General features: G+C 52.6%; 2 protein-coding genes, 1 long non-coding RNA gene and 1 pseudogene across 3 annotated transcripts; 2 read left to right on the top strand and 2 right to left on the bottom strand.

Moving 5' to 3' along the window:
• Window positions 1-1,026: 1,026 nt before the first annotated feature.
• On the bottom strand, window positions 1,027-8,938 carry LOC132344219 (protein-tyrosine sulfotransferase 2-like; annotated as a pseudogene).
• A 3,055-nt stretch (window positions 8,939-11,993) lies between these two features.
• Window positions 11,994-16,916, top strand: LOC101904625 (uncharacterized). Its single transcript, XR_003033215.2, has 3 exons — window positions 11,994-15,069; window positions 15,347-15,421; window positions 15,540-16,916. It is a non-coding gene; the product is annotated as an uncharacterized lncRNA (long non-coding RNA).
• A 254-nt stretch (window positions 16,917-17,170) lies between these two features.
• LOC282255 (interferon induced transmembrane protein 3 (1-8U)) lies at window positions 17,171-18,205 on the top strand. The gene is given in 2 exon segments (NM_181867.1): window positions 17,171-17,467; window positions 17,927-18,205. Coding segments are annotated over 2 exon segments (441 nt in total). The 5' UTR covers window positions 17,171-17,218; the 3' UTR covers window positions 18,119-18,205.
• Window positions 18,206-20,373: 2,168 nt separating this feature from the next.
• On the bottom strand, window positions 20,374-21,561 carry LOC112444847 (interferon-induced transmembrane protein 1). The gene is made up of 2 exons (XM_024987403.2): window positions 21,293-21,561; window positions 20,374-20,711 (listed from the first exon to the last, which is right to left on the bottom strand). Exons 1-2 carry the CDS (start codon window positions 21,476-21,478, stop codon window positions 20,523-20,525), a joined length of 375 nt encoding a protein of 124 aa, XP_024843171.1. The 5' UTR covers window positions 21,479-21,561; the 3' UTR covers window positions 20,374-20,522.
• Between the last annotated feature and the right edge of the window lie 590 nt (window positions 21,562-22,151).

Here is a 22,151-nt window from a genome sequence, read left to right on the forward strand (position 1 = left end):
TCTGCTCTCTTCAGACCGCAGGGCCACGTGCTCTCCTGTCTCTGTCCTCACCTGTGCGTGAGGCTGTGGGAGGTGATGGCCAGGCCTGGACCTTCCTGTTAGGAGCAAGGCCATCCCACTGGTTGGGTCCCGTTGGGGCAAGGCTCCCAGGCCAGCCTCAGGTGCCCCAGCGGCCCCCACACCGCCCCGAGGCCTGGTGTTCTGACCCTGGACCTCCTCATCTCCTATCTCCCTGGGACAGCTGTGCTCTGCACCCCGGCCCCCCTGTTAAGCCCTCCTTGTGGAGGTATCTTGTGTGCTCTGCGCTCCTGCTGGCGGCACTGACCCAGCAGGCCGTCCTTCGGCCGAGCTGATGTGCATGCTGGGCCATCAGAGGGCGGGGTCAGCATGGGCAGGACGGACACCCACAGGCTGAGTGGTCGTGCCTGCGCAGGCTTGCGTCCTCAACCGCATGGGGTGAGGCTCCCCCGTGGCCTCGGGCCCTCAACAGGCCCCCTGCTCCTGGCTGGAGAGGGGCCGCAGCTCAGCCTCCGGCAGCTTCTCCCCAGGGGCGGGTCTGTAGACAGGATGGCCCGCCTGCAGCGCTGCGGTGACATTCAGGCCTTTGGTTCCGTGCGCTTTCATTTATCGGTTATATGGCTTATTTTAATCACCTGAAAGTTGCAGAACAGAGCATTTTTGTTTTACCCTCGGAAAGCGCACAAGTGAGCTTCGCCAGCACGTTTTTGGTGTGATGTTAGAGCGCCACGGTCCAGCTCCAGCAGCCACTCTCCCCGCCCGCCTCAGGGTAAGGGAACCCCATTCCCTTAGGTAAGTGAGAGTGAAGTCGCTCAGTCGTGTCCGACTCTTAGCGACCCCATGGACTGCAGCCCACGAGGCTCCTCCGTCCGTGGGATTCTCCAGACCAGAGCACTGGAGTGGGAGCATCGCCTTCTCCTTCCCTTTAGGTGGTCCTCCCTCGTCCCTTCAACTCATCTCTTCCTTCAAACACCAGTCTGCTCTCTCAGCATGGGTTCTCCTCTTCGGGGTGTTTCATATAAATTATGTGCCTTTTGTTTCTGTAGTATTTCACTGAGCATAGCGTTCTGAAACATGCTGTAGGCTGTGTCAGAACGCCACTTCTTTACGGCTGGTTAATGTGGTACTGTAAGAGGATACCATATTTTTTTTCTTTCTTCATCAACCTATGGACATTGGACTATTTCCAGTTTTTGGCTATTATGAATAATGCTTAGAAACATTTGTGGTCAAGGTTTTCTCTATCCACAGATTTCAGTTCTCTTCGGTCTGCATCTTGGAGTGGAAGCGCTGGGTCGTATAAAACCACAGCAGCTGTCCCCTTGGTGGTGGTTTATGGGCACGTCCTTGCCCGCCAGCGGTGCCGAGCGTGGCTTCTGCTCACCAGCTGTTCACGTGTCTTCGGAAAATGTCTGCTCTGGCCTTTGTCCACTGACTCCTTGGTCTGTGGGTCTTGCTGTTGTTGAATTGCAGTTCTTTCATATGCTGAATACTAGTCCCTCGTCAGATACATGAATTCCAAACTCTCTCCCATTTTTTAGATTGTCTTTTCACCTTCTTGAGTGTCCTTTGAGGCACAAACATTTTTAATTTGGCAAACTACAATTTATCTCTGTTTTCTTTAGTTGCTTGTCATGTAGTTAAGGGGCCATTGCCCGATCCAAAGTCACGCTGTCTTTCTTTCTAACCGTTTGCGGCTCAGCTTTTATTCTAGGTCCTGCTGTTGCCAACCCGGGTTCCTGGACTCTTTAATTGTAGAAATTGATACACGGCCAGACGAGGAATCGAGGCATGGCTTTACTGGGGCCCCTGCTTCAGGAGGAGGGAGCGAACACAAGCAACAGGGGCCCATGTTCGCCCCCAGATGGGGCGAGCTGGTCCCTTCGGTGGGTGAGGGTGTGGACCGGTGGGTGGGCCGGCCTGCGGGGGGCTTCGACGGCCTGCCCCGTTGCTGGCTCTGCGCGCGGGGCTCGTGGGAGGGCGCAGCTTTTGCACGGGCCGTTGTGTTCCAGCCTTTTTGTGTCTTCATGTCCATTCCTGGCCCCAGGTGCCCATGCACGCGGTCTCTCTTAGTCCCATTCCTGGCCCCAGGTGCCCATGCACGCGGTCTCTCTGAGTCCCTTCTAGTTCCTTTGTTGCTCTAGGACGAGTTGGTCCAGGTATAAGCCCTGTATCAAGAGGCCCCAGGTCACGGCCTGTCTCACTGCATCCATGAGTTTTGTATGAACTGTGAGGCAAGGGTCCAGCTTCTTCCCTCTCCATGTGGACACCCGCACCTGCACCAGCTGTGAACAGTCCTGGCAGCCTGGTCGCCTCCCTTGACCGTCTACGTATGAGTTTATCATGGACTCGAGTTTCGGTCCCACAGCCCACGTGTGTGTCTTACGCCAGGAGCACAGCGCCTCGACGACTGCAGCTTTGTAGTGAATTTTGAATCAGGAAGCAATCATGAGCCCCTAACTCTGTTATTCTTTTTCAAGATTGTTTTGGCCTGACAATTCCATGTGGATTTTAGGATCAGCCTATCCATTTCTGGAAAAAATAAAATAAAAACTGTGGGAATTTTGATACTGATTGTGTTGAAACTGAAGGTCATTTGTGGAGTGTTGCCTAAGAGCTCAGGTCTGTGAGCATAGGTGTCTTTTCGTTTATTTAGGCTTTTCTAATTCCTTTCAGCGGTGATCTGTAGTTTTCGGCATACAAGTCAAACACCTACTTGGGTAAATATTTACCAAGTATTTCAAAAACACTATTACAAATGGAATTGTTTTCTTAATTATAATCATTAGGTTAATCATTGCTAGTGATTTTTGGACGTTGATTTTGTCACCTGCAACTTTGCTAATCTCTTTAATAGACTTTTGTGGTTCTCACAGGATTTTCTACACACAGTCGCGTCATCTGCGTGTGGAGATGTTCCCAAGGCGCTTCACTTCTGAGCTGCGTGTCCCCTCCCTTTGCATTTTCTGTCTCACTGCCTTTCTCAGAGCCCTCAGAATGATGCCGGATTTAAGCAACAGCTTCATCTTGTTTCTGATCTCAGCGGAAGCTTTCAGTCTTTTTTATTATTAGTATTTTTAACTGGAGGACAATTGCTTTACCACGTTACGTTGGGTTCTGCTGTACAGCTGCAGGAATCAGCTACGAGTACGCGCGTGTCTCCTCCCTCCTGAACCTCCCCCACCCCCATCCCCCTGCTCCAGGTCATCTCAGAGCCCAGGCTGAGCTCCCTGTGTCGCGCAGATTTCTCACTAGCTACCTGATAGCTTGTGGTGAATGGTGTCGGATTCTTGATCTCCAAAGAAGATTTAGCTTCGGGACCAAGGGCCAGGCTTCATAACTCAAGAGCTTTTGTGTATCAGAGTTTTATTAAAGTATGAAAGTGAAAGAAACTGAAGTCGCTCAGTCGTGTCCAACTCTTTGCAACCCCATGGACTGTAGCCTACCAGGCTCCTCTGTCCATGGAATTTTCCAGGCCAGAACACTGGAGTGGGTTGCCATTTGCTTCTCCAGGGGATCTTCCCGACCTAGGGATCAAACCCAGGTTTCCTGCATTGCTGGCAGACGCTTTACCATCTGAACCACCAGGGAAGCCCTGAAAAGGGACAGAGAACCCTTCGGACATAGAATCAGAAGCGGGCGGAGAGTGCCCCCCTGCAAGTCTTACCAAGGCCTTGTATACTCTTATCAGACCCACTCTCACAACATGCATCTTAAATTAACAAGGTTAGAACTAACAATAGAAAGCTCTTACCAGACCCACTCCCACAATATACAAGTTTCAAGATAACAAGATTAGTCAGAAGGTTCAGTTCAGTTCAGTTCATTTGCTCAGTCGTGTCCAACTCTTTGTGACCCCATGGACTGCAGCACACCAGGCTGTCCATCACCGACTCCCAGAGTTCACTCAAACTCATGTCTGTTGAGTCCGTGATGCCAGTTAACAATCTCATCCTCTGTCGTCCCCTTCTCCTCCTGCCTTCAATCTTTCCCAGCATCAGGGTCATTTCCAATGAGTCAGCTCTTTGCGTTAGGTGGCCAAAGTATTGGAGTTTCAGCTTCAGCATCAGTCCTTCCAATGAACACCTGGGACTGATCTCCTTTAGGATGGACTGTTTGGATCTCCTTGCAGTCCAAGGGACCCTCAAGAGTCTTCTGCAACACCACAGTTCAAAAGCATCAATTCTTCACCGATCAGCTTTCTTTATAGTCCAATTCTCAAATCCATACATGATTACTGGAAAAACCATAGTCTTAACTAGACGGACCTTTGTTGGCAAAGTAATGTCTCTGCTTTTTAATACGCTGTCTAGGTTGGTCATAACTTTCCTTCCAAGGAGTAAGCGTCTTTTAATTTCATGGCTGCAATCACCATCTGCAGTGATTTTGGAGCCTCCCCAAAAATGAAATCTGTCACTTCTTCCAATTTTCCCCCTTCTATTTACTTGAAGTGTTGGAATTGGGTGCCATGATCTTAGCTTTTTATTGTTGAGTTTTAAGCCAGCTTTTTCACTCTCCTCTTTAGCGGTCATCCAGAGGCTCCTCAGTTCCTCTTCACTTTCTGCCTTTAGAGTTGTATCACCTGCATATCTGAGGCTGTTGATGTTTCTCCTGGCAATCCTGATTCCAGCTTGTGATTAATGCAGTCTGGCATTTTGCATGATGTACTCTGGATATGATTTAATAAGCAGGGTGACAATATGCAGCCTTGTTGTACTCCTTTCCCAATTTTGAGCCAGTCTGTTGTTTCATGTCCAGTTCTAACTGTTGGTCCCATTTGTTTGTTGGTTTTGCTTTTACTTCCATTACTCTAGGAGGTGGCTCAAGGAAAATCTTGCTGCGATTTATATCAGAGTGTTCTGTCTATGTTTTCTTCTAAGAGTTTTTATAGTTTCTGGCCTTACATTTAGGTCTTTAATCCATTTTGAGTTTATTTTTGTGTATGGTGCTGGGAACTGTTTTTTTCCCCCCATTCAGTTTATTCAAATTATATATATATAGTTCTTCTGTGAAACTGAGTCAACCAAAGAGAAAAGGAGAATCAAAGAAGACCTCATATGTTAAATTCTTAATTGGATTCTTTGAATTAAAAAATAAGAGTCTACAGGAGAGGCACAGGTGGTGGGCCTTGTCCCTGCAGGCAAAGCCACCAAGGCAGTCCTGCAAATCCACTTCTTAAAACAAGTTTTCAAGGGGAAAAATGCAAAATACCAAAGTTTCAAAAACCAGACTACTTCCACACTCTTGGTTCTCTACCCCAGACGGTCCTAAGATAGAGTGTGAAGAGGTAAGTTTTCAATAATTCAGCTTTTGCAAACATATGCATATACCTTCCTCATGAGGAGTCCTGTTTTGGTGATTAATATAACAGCAAATAATATGCTTGGATTAAAGGTCCAGTTTCCACTCTAATGCAGTTTCTCCTGGCAACAAAGCCATTTGCAGAGATCTGGAAATCACGAGCTTCTTAGGTGGGAAGAGGTGCTGTTCTTGTCTACCTGAAAGTAGCCTTTCAGACTGACCGGTGTTTTGTAGTCCCTGTTTCAGGACCTGGTGTGTGTGGTTGATGACTGTGGGGTGGGGCTGGGGTCGTAGTAATTGGGTGGGTTTGCATAGGGGTCATAGATGAGCTGGGCCAGCATGGGGGCCATCTAGCCCATGTCCCTCAACACATCCCCAGGAATGTGGCCAGTCCACTTGGAGAGAGCTTCCAGGTTCACAGGCTTGAGGACCTGGTATATGGAGCTCAATCTTGGACTTGGGCTGCAGGGCTTGCAGATGAGGTGGTCCTGATATAGGATGCTGTTGCTGCAGAGGATGAGCTTGAGGGAGCGCGAAGGGTACAGAACCAGTTGCTCATAGGACATGGCAGGCACTTGTCCTTGCCTCCTCCATGCTTGGGGCATACATCGCCTCGATGGCCTGCTCCACTTGGTGAGGCAGTCGTGGTAGCTGCTAGGCTTGAAGCCAGCGATGGTGACCTTGTGGGTGACCAGGGAGAACACAGAGGCTGTCCTGCACCACCAGCAGGAACTTGGAGTTGGGGAAGAGGCCAACAGGCTGATGTAGGACTTGAGGGGAAAGGAGTCTTTGTCGCAGAGGATGCAGGCTGGCTCCTGGTGCTAGGTGATCACCTCCAGGATGAAGGCCTGCATGGCGGTGTCCAGCACCTTGCCTGTCATGCCTGCCTCATCCGGCTGTAGCTTCTCTCAGCCTCACTTGGACCAGGCCTGGTGCACAGCCAGCACGTGGGGGATGATGTGGTCTCCTCTCCCCAGTGCATTGGCACGGGCGTCCAGCATGGTGCCACCCTGGGGCACGCCGCCCACAAAGATGAGGGCCATGGCCTTGCCCCAGCAGAATTCCATGCAGTTCATGCCCACCATCCCCAAGTCCTCCTGCTCCAACTGCACGGCCCGCCAGAGGCCCCACGGACCCCAGCACCACCGGCACTCCAGCACCTGCTGCCCCAGCTGGACTGCCACCACCAGGACCACCTCGAGCCAGCTGCCAGGAGTGCCCTCTGCCATGACAGGCACATGCTGGGCCTGGGGAGGGGCCACCAATCAGCGACAGGTCACTGCAGCCCCACGCACGCAGAGACTTCCCTCTGGGGCCAGTAGGGAGGCCAGGAGGCGTTCTCATCTCATTTTTCACATGTAGCTGTCCAGGTTTCTCAGCACCATTTATCGAAGAGGCTGTCTTTTCTCCATTGTATATTTTTGCCCCTTTGTCAAGGATAAGGTGCCCACTGGTGTGTGGGTTTATCTCTGAGCTTTCTACCCTGCTTCATTGGTCTATGCTTCTGTTTTTGTGCTGGTACCATACTGTCTTGATTACAGTAACTTTGCAGTATAGTCTGAAGTCAGATTCCTCCAGGAAGGAATTCCTACAGGAAGGAATCACCTGGAGGAAGCCTGATTCCTCTAGTTCTGTTTTGTTTCTCAAGATTGCTTTGGCTGTTTGGGGTCTTTTGTGTTACTAAACAAATTGTAAAATTTTTGTTCTAGTTCTGTGGAAAATGCCATCAGCAATTTGATAAGGATACATTCCTATACACTATACACAACAAAAAATCTGAAAGAGAAATTAAGGGACCAATCCCATTCACCACAGCAACAACAACAACAAAATACCTAGGAATAAACCTACCTAAAGAGACAAAAGACCTGTAGCAGAAAACTATACGGCACTGATGAAAGAAAGAAAAAACGACGTAAAGAGGCAGAGAGATACAGCACGTTCCTGGACTGGAAGAACCAATATTGTGAAAATGACCATATGCTTCCCAAAGCGGTCTACAGGTTCGAGAAGCTTTCAGTCATTCACCTTTATGTATGATGTGAGCTGTACCTTTTGTGTAGATGTCCTTTATCAAGGTAAAGAAGTGCTTTTTCCTTTTGAAACGCTTCTAAAATGAAATGTTGTTGGATTTTTGTCGGAGGCTTTGTCTGCAGTAATTGTGATAATCACATAGTGTTTTTTCTTCATTTATTAGGACCATGTATTAAGTACTTTGACTTTATTAATTGACTTGTATTCTTAAACCATGGTTGCATTTCTGGAATAAATCCCTCTTGGTCATGAAACCCAGCAGGAACCTGCAGGGGCTCTCCCAGGTACAAAGGTCCCTCCACGTGACCTGATTCTTATTTGTAGAAAAAGGCGTTAGTCATAAAAGCCTGGTTCAAGAATTAATCTAAAAGATGTGACTATGTAGTGATAAAAATAATAGCAGTTGGGCCAGAAAAGCAGGTAACAATTTAAACAGTGACTCAGCCATCACCTACCTGTCACAGAATCTTTAGTTCCTCCGGAAGGACACAGATAGCAGTGTCTGTTGCACACTCCTTGGTTGTTTCACAGATACTAACACTAAACTGGAGAAGGGAAGGGCAAACCACATCAGTATCCTTGCCTTGAGAACCCCACGAACAGTACAGAAAGGCAAAAAGATAGGACACTGAAAGATGAACTCCCCAGGTCAGTAGGTGCCCAGTATGCTACTAGAGATCAGGGGAGAAATAACTCCAGAAAGAATGAAGAGATGGAGCCAAAGGAAAAACAACACCCAGTTGTGGATGTGACAGGTGATGGAAGTAAAGTCTGATGCTGTAAAGAGCAATATTGCCTGGAATGTTAGGGCCATGAATCAAGGTGAAAGGTTGTTGTTGAATCACGCGAAGACACCGGGATTCGCTCAGAGCTTTTGTGTAATAAAATTTTATCAAAGTATAAAGGAGATAGAGAAAGCTTCTGACATAGGCATCAGAAGGGGGCAGAAAGAGTACCCCCTTGCTAATGTTAGCAATGAAGTTATATACTCTCCAATGAATCCAAAGAATGTCTGGAGGTTGTAAAGACCTCACCAGACCTACTCCCATTATTTACATTTTAAGATAACAGAATTAGCCAGAAGATTTAATCCAGAGACTGTCTTCAGGCAGGACACATTATTGTTATATAATCCTAAGGAATGTAGAGAAGGAAAAAAGTTTGTTCTTTCTTCCTCCTTGAGAATTCCAGACTCTTCTCTCCTTGGGGACCCCTAGACTCCTTATCAACCTGCCTAGGAACTGACTCTCAAAGGTAAATTGGAAGTGGTCAAAAAAAGATGGAAGAGTGAACATAGATATTTTAGGATTCAGTGAACTAAAACGGACTGGAATGGGTGAATTTAGCTCAGCTGACCATTGTATCTGGAGAAGGCAATGGCACCCCACTCCAGTACTCTTGCCTGGAAAATCCCATGGATGGAGGAGCCTGGTAGGCTGCAGTCCATGGGGTTGCAGACGAAGAGTCGGACACGACTGAGCAACTTCACTTTCACTTTTCACTTTCATGCATTGGAGAAGGAAATGCACCCCACTCCAGTGTTCTTGCCTGGAGAATCCCAGGGACAGGGAAGCCTGGTGGGCTGCCGTCTATGGGGTCGCACACAGTTGGACTCGATTGAAGCGACTTAGCAGCAGCAGACCATTGTATCTACTGCTGCTGCTAAGTTGCTTCAGTCGTGTCCGACTCTGTGTGACCCCACAGACGGCAGCCCACCAGGCTCCTCTGTCCATGGGATTCTCTGGGCAAGAACAACAATGCCATTTCCTCCTCCAATGCATGAAAGTGAAAAGTGAAAGTGAAGTCGCTCAGTTGTGTCCGACTCTTAGCGACCCCATGGACTGCAGCCTACCAGGCTCCTCCGTCCATGGGATTTTCCAGGCAAGAGTACTGGAGTTGGGTGCCATTGCCTTCTACTACTGTGGGCAAGAATCCCTTAGAAGAAAGGGAGTAGCTATCATAGTCAACAAGAGTCCAAAATGCAGTACTTGGATGCAATCTCAAAAATGACAGAATGATCTGTTTGTCTCCAAGGCAAACCATTCAATACCACAGTAATCCAAGTCTATGCCTGGACCAGTAATGCTGAAGAAGCTGAAGTTGAAAAGTTCTATGAAGACCTTTAACACATTCTAGAACTAACACTCAAAAAAGATGTCCATTTCATTATAGGGGACTGGAATGCAAAAGTAGGAGGTTAAGAGATACCTGGAGTAACAGGCAAACTTGGCCTTGGAGTACAAAATGAAGCAAGGCAAAGGCTAACAGAGTTTGTAAGGGAACACACTGGTCACAGCAAACACCCTCTTCCAACAACACAGAGAAGACTCTACACATGGACATCACCAGAGGTCAACACTGAAATCAGACTGATTATATTCTTTGCAGCCAAAGATGGAGAAGCTCTATACAGTCAGCAAAAACAAGACCAGGAGCTGACTATGGCTCAGATCATGAACTCCTTATTGCAAAATTCAGACTTAAATTGAAGAAAGTAGGGAAAACCACCAGACCATTCAAGTATGACCTAAATCAAATCCCTTATGATACAGCGGAAACGACAAATAGAGTCAAGGGATTAGATCTGATAGACAGAGTGCCTAAAGAACTATGGATGGAGGTTCGTGACATTGTACAGGAGGCGGTGATCAAGACCATCCCCAAGAAAAAGAAATGCAAAAAGGCAAAATGGTTGTCTGAGGAGGCCTTACAAATAGCTGAGAAAAGAATAGAAGTGAAAGGCAAAGGAGAAAAGGAAAGATATGCCCATCTGAATGCAGAGTTCCAAAGAATAGCAAGAAGATAAGAAAGCCTTCCCCAGTGATTAATGCAAAGAAATAGACAAAAACAATAGAATGGGAAAGACTAGAGATCTCTTCAAGAAAATTAGAGATACCAAGGGAACATTGAAATGCTATGGGCCTAACAGAAGCAGAAGATATTAAGAAGAGGTGGCAAGAACACACAGAACTATATAGAAAAGATCTTCATGACCCAGATAACCGTGATGGTGTGATCAGTTACTTAGAGCCAGACATCCTGTAGTTCAAAGTCAAGTGGGCCTTAGGAAGCATCACTATGAACAAAGCTAGTGGAGGTGATGGAATTCCAGTTGAGCTATTTCAAATCCTGAAAGATGATGCTGTGAAAGTGCTTCACTCAATATGCCAGCAAATTTGGAAAACTCAGCAGTGGCCACAGGACTGGAACAGGTCAGTTTTCATTCCAATCCTAAAGAAAGGCAATGCCAAAGAATGCTCAAACTACCGCACAATTGCACTCATCTCACACGCTAGTAAAGTAATGCTCAAAATTCTCCAAGCCAGGCTTCAACAGTATGTGAAATGTAAACTTTCAGATGTTCAAGCTGGATTTAGAAAAGGCAGAGGAACCAGAGGTCAAATTGCCACCATCCACTGGATCATCACAAAAGCAGGAGAATTACAGAAAAACATCTACTGCTTTATTGACTATGCCAAAGCCTTTGACTTTGTGGATTACAATAAACTGTGGAAAATTCTTCAAAAGAGGAATACCAGACCACCTGACCTGACTCCTGAGAAATCTGTATGCAGATCAAGAAGCAACAGTTAGAACTGGACATGGAACAGTGGACTGGTTCCAAATTGGGAAAGGAGTACGTCAAGGCTGTATATTGTCACCCTGCTTATTTAACTTACATGCAGAGTACATCATGAGAAATGCCAGGCTGGCTGAAGGACAAGCTGGAATCAAAATTGCCAGGAGAAATATCAATAACCTCAGATACGCAGATAACACCACCCTTATGACAGAAAGCAAAGAACTAAAAAGCCTCTTGGTGAAAGTTAGAGTGAAAAAGTTGGCTTAAAGCTCAACATTCAGAAAACTAAGATCATGGCATATGGTCCAATCACTTCATGGCAAATAGATGGGGAAACAATGAAAACAGTGAGAGACTTTAGTTTTTAGGGCTCCAAAATCACTGCAGATGGTGACTGCAGCCATGAAATTAAAAGATGCTTGCTCCTTGGAAGAAAAGCTATGTTCAACCAGGACAGCATATTAAGAAGCAAAGACCTTACTTGGCCAACAAAGGTCCATCTTGTCAAAACTATTGTTTTTCCAGTAGTCATGTATGGATGTGAGAGTTGGACCATAAAGCAAGCTGAGTGCTGAAGAACTGATGCTTTTGAACTGTGGTATTGGGAGAAGACTCTTGAGAGTCCCTTGGACTGCAAGGAGATCCAACCAGTCCATCCTAAGGGAAATCAGTCCTGAATATACATTGGAAGGACTGATGCTGAAGCTGAAATTCCAATACTTTGTCCACCTGATGGAAAGAACTGACTCAGTAGAAAAGACCCTGATTCTGGGAAAGATTGAAGGCCGGAGGAGAAGGGGAAAACAGCAGGTGAGATGGTTGCATGACATCACTGACTCGATGGACATGAGTTTGAGTAACCTCCGGGAGTTGATAATGGACAGGGAGGCCTGGCGTGCTGCAGTCCATGGGGTCGCAAAGAGTTGGACCTGACTCAGAACTGAACTGAACTGAAAACTGCCACCAGAGGGAAAAAGCTAACTGCATGATGACCAGGCTGTAGAAATGACATAAGTTGCTCCATGTGGCACACTTCCAAAACCTGCGCTCAAGAAAACAAGAACAACTCGACCCTGGAGCTGAAGATTCACTTCACTCCAAATAAGATGATGCTCACCAGAGCCTGCACCACAATTTCAGGATGCTGGTCAGAGCTGACTGTGCTGCTCTGCACGTAGCCACCACCTGCAAACCCTCGACGCTTTCCTTTAAAAGCTCTTGCCCTGATCGGCAACTCAGAAGTGTTTTGGGGGACACCAGTCTGCCATCTCCCCAGGTTGCCAGGTTCCTGAATAAAGCATCTTGCTTCTGCAACCAACAAAACTTGTCTGTCTGCCAAACATGGAGTAATGAGCAGCTGACCTTGAGTTTGGCTCCAGCCCAGCTGGTAACAGTCGTGGTGTATATGTAATATTGGATTCAGTTTGCTAGAACTTGACGAGGATTTTAAACCTATACTCATAAGGGATATTGGTCTTTGTTTTTCTCTGTAGTCTCTCTCTCTGACTTTGGTGTCTGGGTGATTCTGGCCTCAGAGAATGAGTTAGGAAGTGCCCCTGCCTCTTCAGACTTTGGCGAGAGTCTGAAATAGATTACAGGTTGCTGTCTGCGAGGCTGCCACGGAGCTTAGACATGAGGGATGGAACCAGGGTAAGTTAAAATGCCACACAGCCCTGTGCTGAAAGTACACTATTTTTTCTTGATTAAGCACTCCTCTGATTTCTGCAAGACTCTCTCTACTTTCAGAGGCTGAAAATGTTGATTCTGAAATTTTTTGCAAAGTTTTTCCTGCTTTTGTGGAGAGATGGGCTTCGAGAATTCTCCACCCCACTATTTTTCTGTGTGGTTTTCCATAACTGGCACATGTTCCTGGTGATGGAGAGGCCAGCCCCGGATGTGGGCAGGAACTGGCTGCAGCTCTGGGACATGTGGCCTCATGTCTACTGTATGAGCTTCTCAGTGCCTCTGGTGTTAAAAATTGAGCAGATAAGTTTTGCATGTATCAGTGAAGATAGACACCAGCTAAAAAGTACAAAGACAATCCCTGGTGGCTCAGAGGGTAGAGAATCTGCTTGCAGTGCAGGAGACCTGGGTTCGATCTCTGGGTCAGGAAGATCCCCTGGAGAAGGGAATGGCTACCTACTCCAGCTCTTGCCTGGGAAATTGTACGGGCAGCGGAGCCTGGAGGGCTACAGGCCACAGGGTCACAAAGAGCTGAACACGACTGAGTTACTTAGCGCACAAAGTGAAGGTAAAGAGCCACAGAACGACAAAAGCAACGACAGATGACAGAGGGCAGCGTGGCGCCAACCGTGACTTCACGCGGGGCCCGGACCCAAGTCTAGCTCTCAGTGTGGCCACCGGGCAACGGGTGGCCCCACCCCAGCAGTCACCCCCCTACCTCGAGGCGCGATAGACACGGAATCGGGTGGCGCTGGACTGTCCTTACGTGGGGTCAGCGGCTTCGGGGTAAGAGCCACGCCGTGGGGCTGGCTGGGGGGACTCTGGAATTGGCCCAGCAGGGAGGAAAACCTCCACCAACCCCGTCGTGGGAGACGACCAGACACTGACCGCCTCGGGGCCCAGGGGGTGCAGGGCGGCCTCCCCACCACACTTGCATCTCGCTCCCTAGTCTGCCCAAGACCCAGATGGGTCAAACAGCCAGGTGTCCATTAGGCAGGCAACATGGTTTATAGTTTCTAGGGTACTTTTATTGCCCAAGAAAAACTTACAAAACTAATGAATATTGGAATTCAATAAATATGAACTACACAGCGTACTCTGTAGGTCAAGAATTGAAAGTGCAGGAGAAGCTTGCAGGCATAGAATGTCGCCTGCCACAGCAGTAAACAAGGATTTGTGGACAAGCCCTTGGCCACCACAGCCGCCCTTCTGAGGGGACTCTGGATGGGGAAGCGCGGGACCCTGCCCCAGAGAGCTGAGGTGCAGCCAGAGGAATGATTCCAGTGAGCCCAGACACTTGCATCTTCCCACTCATAGAACAGCACTAAATCATCACTTAAGATGTCTGCTTTTTCTTTAAGTAACAGTAATCTTTTGATGTTCTGACTACTTGGCTTTTGTTGCAAAACTCCTATATGTCCTGGCTCCTCCCTTATCTTCAGAGAGGCTTTGTCCCAGGCTTAAGGCCTCAGTTTCATCTGCCAAATAAAACATAATTCTCAACATTTAGTTTGTGCCTTTTTTTCCAGTCAGCACCAGCAGAGACAGGTTTACTCAGGAATAGCAGAGGAAATGCAACTCAGGATATGCAAACCATGGTGGGACACACGGAAACCCAGAGAACCTGGACAGAGGGAGAAGGGGGAGATGGGAGGGGCGGGGGTGACCAGAGTCCATTGGAGGAGCCGCGGTGCAAAGTAACGAGGTTTCCGGGGGCTGGGCCTCTGAGGTCTCTGGCTGGGCTGTTGGTGGGGTGGGGGGCGGCAGAGAGAAACCTGCTTCCTCCTGCTGGGTGGGAAGGGGAGAGGCCTTCCTGTTGGAGGTGTAGAGGGACATGTCTTCCTGTTTGGGGTCACCACTGATGCACTGAGGGCGAGAAAGCTTAGCCTGCAGGCCTGTCCCAACTCCAACTTGGGCTCAGATTCCTTAATTAATTCCATGCCCCATTCCTTGCTTCAAAGCAATCTATCTCTGGATGGAAAAACAAGATCTGTAAGATAACTGAAGGGCAATCCATGTAAATCGGGCTATTTGTCAGCTTTGGGACACCCATAATTTGAGGTAGCCTTGGTTGATTGATGCTGACGCCTCTCTTCTGACCCGAGGGTCTGCAGAAGCTACAGCTCACGAGCACCCCTCAGTACCCCTCAAAGGGGACAGTTGGCAGCGGCGTCTGTGCTTGGGCAAAGCCTTTGCGGGCAGCTGGAGGGTAAAGGGCGGTGTGCGCTTGCTGCGTTTACCTTCTGCTTTCTCCTCATGAGGGATCAGAGGCCTCTTGCTGGTCATCGAGCCTCCGTAACACCTTAACCAGAAACTTCCAGGAGGCACACATGGTTCCAGCTTTGCCCGGAGAGTTTGTCCCTTGGCTCAAAGAAAACGTGACGAGAAGCCTGTGCACAGCCCGAGGAGAGCTGGGGGCTTCCACAAGGACATACTGGGTTGGCCGAAAGGTTGGTTCTGGTTTTCTTGTAACATCTGTAATGATAGTGCCCACTGGAGAGGAGCAGAATTTACTATCCCAAATGTTTCTCTTTGGCATAAGGATTAATTTAGGCTGATTTTTAAAAAAGAAAATGAAACAGAAGATTTGGGAAGCTTTTATTGTTGCCTCCCATAACAGCCTGAAATAATTTGGATAAAGGGTTTGTTGGAGATCAGAGTCCAGTCTGTGTCCCTGCCTGGCCCAGTGAACATTTGCTTCCCAAACATTTGCTTTTCTATTTCCAGGTCAGTTTCCCCCTTCAAGTCATGAAAGCCTACCCCAGCATCTTCCCTTGTCTTTAGTTGAAGATGGTGTTTAAGGTGAGGGTCTTGGCCATTTCGATGGTGATTCAGTTCTCCTGGGTCTCTCCCATGTGTACATGTTGCTAAACTTCTGTGTGATTCTGTCCTAATTGTCTTATGACAACTTAATTCTTAGACCAGCCAAGAGAACCCAGAGGAGAAGGGGGTGCTTCCGCACGCCAACAACAACTCCGGCCGACGAGAGTCCTTGCAGCTCAGCCACAGGAACCGCCAGCACCCTGCTCGCCGCGTCTCTCTGATGGACTTTGCTCATAGCGGCCCCTTCAACTGCTTCCTTTTTCTCTACAGAGTAACATCTTCCCCTTTGTTTCCCGAATGTGTTTACAGTTTTTGCTATGACTTTCTTGTCCTGAATTGCAGTTATCTGTTATTCCTGTGTGTAAACGTTTTTGCTGGTAAAATGACTGGCTCTTTTCAAGAAGTCTGAAGAGAGCGGAGGCCTGGCCACAGAGCCAACCCACCCTGTCCCTAAGGAGGGGGCACAGCCCCAAGCCCAGGAACTGTCCTGCCAGCATGCCGGCTCCCTCTGGAGCCACCCCAGGTCCCATGAGAAATGAGGGGGGGCAGGCCACACGGGCTGCTGGGTGCTGACCTGCAACCAGGAAGGACCCAAACCCCACCTGGAGCGGGGACTCAGGACTGGGGGGCCAGTGCCCCTCAGAGGGGAGGCCTGTGCGGCTGGGGGGCTGGCGGTGGGGGCGGGGCTCCTCTGGGCCCTGGGGTGAGGCTGAGTGGGGCCTGGCAGGGGCCCGAGTGGGGACAGTGGGCGCGGCAGCAGGCTTGGGCCTGAGACCCCCAGGCTGGGGAAGGGTCCCCAGACCACATCCCTAAATAGGGAAGGGGATGTGGCTAACACAGGGCCTGACTCGGGTGTTAAGGGAAGTAGAACTCATAACCCCAAACAAGCCTCTTTGGTACATTGATTATTTTAACTGGTTATTTTTAATTCTGAGGCTGAGTAGAAGTCAGCCTACGAGAGACATTTAATGAACAAGGCAAACCTCCCTGTAAGGGTGACCCTATTGTACCAGGGGGCTTCCATTGTAGCTCAGTTGGTAAAGAGTCTGCCTGCAGTGCAGGAGACCCAGGTTCGATCCCTGGGTTGGGAAGATCCCCTGGAGAAGGAAATGGCAACCCACTCCAGTATCCTTGCCTGGAAAATCTCATGGACACAGGAGCCTGGTGGGCTGCAGTCCGTGGGGTCACGAAGAGTCGGGCACGACTGAGCGACCAGGGGGCGACCGCATTTCCTGGAAACTTTCATGGGTGGAGGCGGCAAGGATGACCTCTGCAGGAAACCACCCTGTTTCTGTGCTTTTCGGGGTAACTTCCCCAAGGAGGCCTCTCCTGCCCACCGCAGCCTCTCATCTTGAGCTCAGATGGCATTTAGGTGCTGACTTCAGCATTTGGGGAAGTTGCTGAGCTTTTCTGGGTCCCTCTCATAGACAGGAGGTATACAGGTTGGTAAACTGTTATTTTTCTCCTGTTAAACTGTCTTTTTATTATGACAGAGGGGAGTCCCAGCCAAAAACCTGGGAGGGTGGAAGGAAACCTCCAGCCCCTTCCAGCCTCTGGGAAAGGAGCCTCCCTCCCACTGACTCTGGTGTAACCTGACACTCAGTGGTCCACCCCACCTCCTAAGCCCAGCCCATTTCCACTTACGAAACGAAACCGGCCCAGGAAAAGGAAACTTAGGAGAAATCGAAACTCCTGGGTAAAGGAGGGCCCCCCCAAGTGTGTGGTGGCATCTGGACCGCAGTTGCTCATCTGGACTGCAGTTGCTCCGTCCCCACCATGAACCGCACATCCCAGCTCTTACTCACTGGGGCCCACGGGGCGGTGCCCCCAGCCTATGAGGTGCTCAAGGAGGAGCACGAGGTGGCCGTGCTGGGGGCGCCCCAGAGCCAGGCGCCCCTGACGACCACGGTGATCAACATCCGCAGCGACACCGCCGTGCCCGACCACATCGTGTGGTCCCTGTTCAACACCATCTTCATGAACTGGTGCTGCCTGGGCTTCGTGGCATTCGCCTACTCTGTGAAGGTGGGTGGGCACCCGGGGCGTCTCCACGGAAGTGTCTGGGAGCCTGGAGAGGCCCTGCCCAGACGGCACGTGGGGTTGGGAGCCCCCGTGTGTGTTGTTCTGCTGCATGTTGTGTGTGTGTGTGTGTGTGTACACGTGCAGGTCATGATGAGGCTGCAGGGGGTGCATGGGGATGACCAGGGTCAGCCTTTTGTCCCCTGGTGGGTGAGGGGCCAGTGAGGCGGCCAGAGAAAGGATGGGAGAGCCCTGGGCCTCCTGGAGAGGCTGACTGTCTGCGGGAAAGCAGATGGAGACCCCAGGAGGGGAGGAGCGCTCACCGGCCACTGTCGCGCTCAGACTCCAGGGGACAGGCGGGCGTGGGTCCCCGCTGGGAAGAACGGGGCAGTGGGGACCAGCGGGGGAGGGCCTGAGCCACAGGCCCGGCGGTCACCTGGACCCGCACCACCTCTCCTCCTGCAGTCTAGGGACCGGAAGATGGTCGGCGACATCACTGGGGCCCAGAGCTACGCCTCCACCGCCAAATGCCTGAACATCTGCTCCCTGGTCCTGGGCATCCTTCTGACTGTCGTCCTCATCGTCCTCGTGTCCACCGGCTCCCTGATGATCGTTCAGGCAGTCTCGGAGCTCATGCAGAACTACGGAGGCCACTAGGCCTGCCCACAGCCCGAGGCAGTCGCCCCTTTCCCCGCAGCCTATCCAGGCACCTGCCCCCGTGAAATAAAAGGAGGGTTTGTGTGTGAGGGCGCTGTGGTTTGACCTGGGGAGGGGGCCCTCGAGAGTCCAGCCTGGACGTGAGCCCGAGCCCACCTCCTCCCACCCCGCACTGTCCCACACGCTGACGCTGGTCAGTGCGGGCTCTCCTGGCGCCCAGCTCCCTCACACCCTGCGGCACGTCCCTCTCGTCACTGTCCTTCACACGGCCCCGCAGGCCCCCTCTGCCGGAAAGGCAACAGCACAGCGTCCACCAGGGCAGAGAGAGCCCCGTGCTGCTCAGCTAGAGGAGAGGCCCCTGCCCTGCCCCGCCCTCGACATCAGCCGCATCCCTGCTTCTGCCGTGGCCTCCAGACACGGGGGCACTCGAGGGGCAGGGCAGACCCGCCCACTGCCAGCTGGGCTGGGGCGTGTGGAGGGGCAGCGGAGCCACCCCCTCGTCCCCTGACTCCTCATGGGGGTGCCCCCTCCCCCCCAATCTGTCCCTACGCCAGCCCCCTGACTTGGAGAGGCTGCGGGGAGGCTGGGATCCCAGGGTGGGCCAGGAGGGAGCCCCTCTCCCTGTGGGTCTGACACCCGTGAGCGGGGAGGGGCAGCACCAAGGAAGGGAGTCCTGGAGGAGGGACGGCTGGCAGGCACATCCCTCGGGGTCGAGAAGGACTGCCTCCAGGGTGGGAAGAGCCAGTAGCCCGCAAAGCCCTGGAGTCGGCAGGGGCGCTGTCCAGCGCGCAGATCCCACTGGGTGGGCTGGGGAGGCAGAATCTTCCCGCACCAGCAGCGACAGGAAGGGAGCCAGGGGCGAGGCCAGGGGCACACCAGCCCGCCTGCCCACCCCCACCCGGGACTCATCTGCCCTGCTCTGCCCTCCCCCAGCTGGGACCACACCCGGTGTCTTGAGGAGCCGTGCCTTCTGAATCCCTCGAGGCCCAGTCCAGGCAAAGCAGAGGCAGAGCCTTCTCCCCACGGGCTCCTGCCCCGCTGCCGACCCCCACGTCACCCTGGCCCAGGGCTCCCGCCTCCCGCTCTGTCCTCCGCTCCCCCAACTCAGCCCAGCCCAGGTCACCCACAGCTGACAGGGGACACGGGACCGTCCGCTGGGAACCAGGCCGGGCCGTGGCTCCGAGGACCACAGCTGCTCACGGCCCGGCCGTCAGCACCCGGGGCCGTCGAGGGAAGGGCCCTCGGTTTCCTCTGCCTGATGCCTCGGGCCTCCTGTGATTTTCAGAAGGTCCGGGACCCGGGCCTTTGCGGCCTGCACGGGGGCTCCCACCTAGCAGGACCCTCACCGCAAATCGGTGAAGCTCAGGCAGGCTACACTCAGTGCCACCAGCCCTGGCGACTGCTGCCCGCCTGAGAGAATGTGGGGACCCCCTAGGGCCTGCCGGGGTTGGGGGTTCACAGGCCAGGGGTCAGGGTCACACATCTGTCCCCCCGTCCCTGCCTGGGAGACAGTCCTTCCTGGACTCAGAGAGGCAGTCTGCCAGCCTCTCCTTCCGCAGGACTCAGTGTCCCTGAGGCTGAGCCCTCCTGCTCTCATGTGGGACCCAAGAGAGAGTGGGCAACCTCATCTGAGCCACCGTCCTCCAGGGAGGATCCAAGTAGGGCCCAGTGGGGATGGGGCGTCCATCTCCTCTGAGTGCCAGGAGGAGGGGAACCCACTGTGAAGAGCTGCTGACTTCAGTGAGAGCTGGACAGGACTGGCCCTGGGCCCTGAGTGAGCCCAGGAGAGCCTGGGTCCCCAAAGGGCGTGTGGACGGGGTCACTTGCCAGCGCAGCCTGTGGCTGCCGGGACTCCTCCAGCCTCTCGGGGTGACACCCCAGACACCCTGTGCAGGGCACAGTGGCTCAGCAGCTGGGGTGCGGCCCCCCACCCACTCCCCCTGGGGCGTCAGAGACAGGAATACCTGCCCGGGTGTCTCTTCGCATTGGGCTAGGAGCGGCCCCATCTCCCCGTCTGCATCCCAGGCTCACAACAATGTCCCAGGTCCCCAGTGTCTGCGAGACTCTTCCACCCAGCAGGGCCCGCTGGTTTTGAGGGGACGAAGGGGTCTTTCCTCTGGGGGTTCCTGTTGACCGCGGTGGGGTCACCAGCTCTGTTCTGGCCCTCTCAGTCAGCCCGCAGCTGACTGCTGTGGGCTCCCCAGAGGCCGCCAGGGTCATAGCAGTGTCCCCTCCGCAGGAGACATCACAGCAGCTTCACAGACAAGGGTGCTTTATTGATTCAGTGGTTGACAATCTGTGTCTATAAACTGCTGCCTATGGCTTGGGGGCGCGGCAGGCTCATGCCTCGGGGGCAAAGCCACCAAGGAAGGTGGAGGCCCTGGACCGCCTCCATGGACAGCGGCTAGTGGCCTCCATGTCTACTGATCCGCAAAGCCGTCTCGTAGGCTGCCATGTAGACAAAAATGAGAAGAACGATCGATCCAATGGTCAGAAAGATGCCCAGGACCAGGGCCCAGATGTTCAGGCACTTGGCGGTAGAGGCGTAGCTCTGGGCCCCAGTGATGTCGCCGACCATCTTCCGGTCCCTAGACTGGAGGAGGAGAGGTGGTGAGGGTCCAGGTGACCGCCGGGCGCTGTGGCTCAGGCCCTCCCCTGCTGCTCCCAGTCACCCGATGGCCCGTTCCCTGGAGTCTGGACAGGACAGTGGCCGGTGATACCCTCCCCTCTTGGGGCCTCTGTCTGCGTCCTCACAGAGAGTCAGCCTCTCCAGGAGCCCCAGGGCTCAGCCTCCCTTCCTCTCAGGCCCCTTCACCGGCCACTCACACACCAGGGGTCAGGGTCCTTGCAGCACCTTCCTCGTTTCCGGACCAGACTCGTGTTCTGAAGCTGAGTGTGAAGGCTGCGCCTTCCCTGATGAGGCTGGGAAGGAGGCCGTCTTGGGGTGCGAGAGACACAGACCCCCAGCTCCACCCCATGTAACCCAGGCAGCCTCGCCATGAGTCTCCCTGGGAACCATCCCCCAGGCCACACTCTCACACACACACAACACACACACGAAAGAGCGTGCACACAGACCCGTACACACGGGGGCTCCCCACGCACGTGCCGTCTGGGCAGGGCCTCTCCAGGCTCACACACACTTTCGTGGAGACGCCCCGGGTGCCCACCCACCTTCACAGAGTAGGCGAATGCCACGAAGCCCAGGCAGCACCAGTTCAGGAAGATGGTGTTGAACAGGGACCACACGATGTGGTCGGGCACGGCGGTGTCGCTGCGGATGTTGATCACCGTGGTCGTCAGGGGCGCCTGGCTCTGGGGCGCCCCCAGCACGGCCACCTCGTGCTCCTCCTTGATCATCTCTGGCGCAGAGGGAACCAAGCACTGAAGCTGAGGAGCAGGATCGAGACGTGTGTTCCCCAAGGCAGAGCCGGCGCAGATGTGGTCCGGATGTAGGCAGGAGCACCGGGGCTGGGGGCTGGGGGCTGGGCCTGCCCAGTAGTTTCGTTTCTTGAATGTTTTGCCGAAGGTGGGAGGAACTGCTGCGCATCTTGTTACACCACGGTCAGAGGAAATGAGCTGGTGGAGGGGGCTTCAGGCCCAGCCCCAGCCATCTCGCTTCCCATATAGCGCTGAGTTCCGGCTCTGGGACCCTTCCCCAGCCTGGGGGTCTCAGGCTCAAGCCTGCTGCAGCGCCCACTGTCCCCACTCGAGGCCCCTGCCAGGCCCCACTCAGCCTCACCCCCAGGCCCAGAGGAGCCCCGCCCCCCACTGCCAGCCCCCCAGCCACACAGGCCTCCCCTCTGAGGGGCACTGGCCCCCCAGTCCTGAGTCTCCGCTCCAGGCGGGGTTTGGGTCCTTCCCGGTTGCAGGTCAGCACCCAGCAGCCCGTGTGGCCTGCCCTGAGGAGCCTCCTGCAGTCCCCCAAGGGCTGGAGGAGTGGGACCAGGCCGGCTGTGCCGAGGCAGGACGCCTGCTGGGCGTCTGGCAGCCGCTGGGAGCCCTGGGCCTGCGTGTCTGTGCAGCCTGGCCT

Source organism: Bos taurus, chromosome 29, assembly GCF_002263795.3.
Source record: "Bos taurus isolate L1 Dominette 01449 registration number 42190680 breed Hereford chromosome 29, ARS-UCD2.0, whole genome shotgun sequence".
Lineage (NCBI taxonomy): Eukaryota > Metazoa > Chordata > Mammalia > Artiodactyla > Bovidae > Bos > Bos taurus.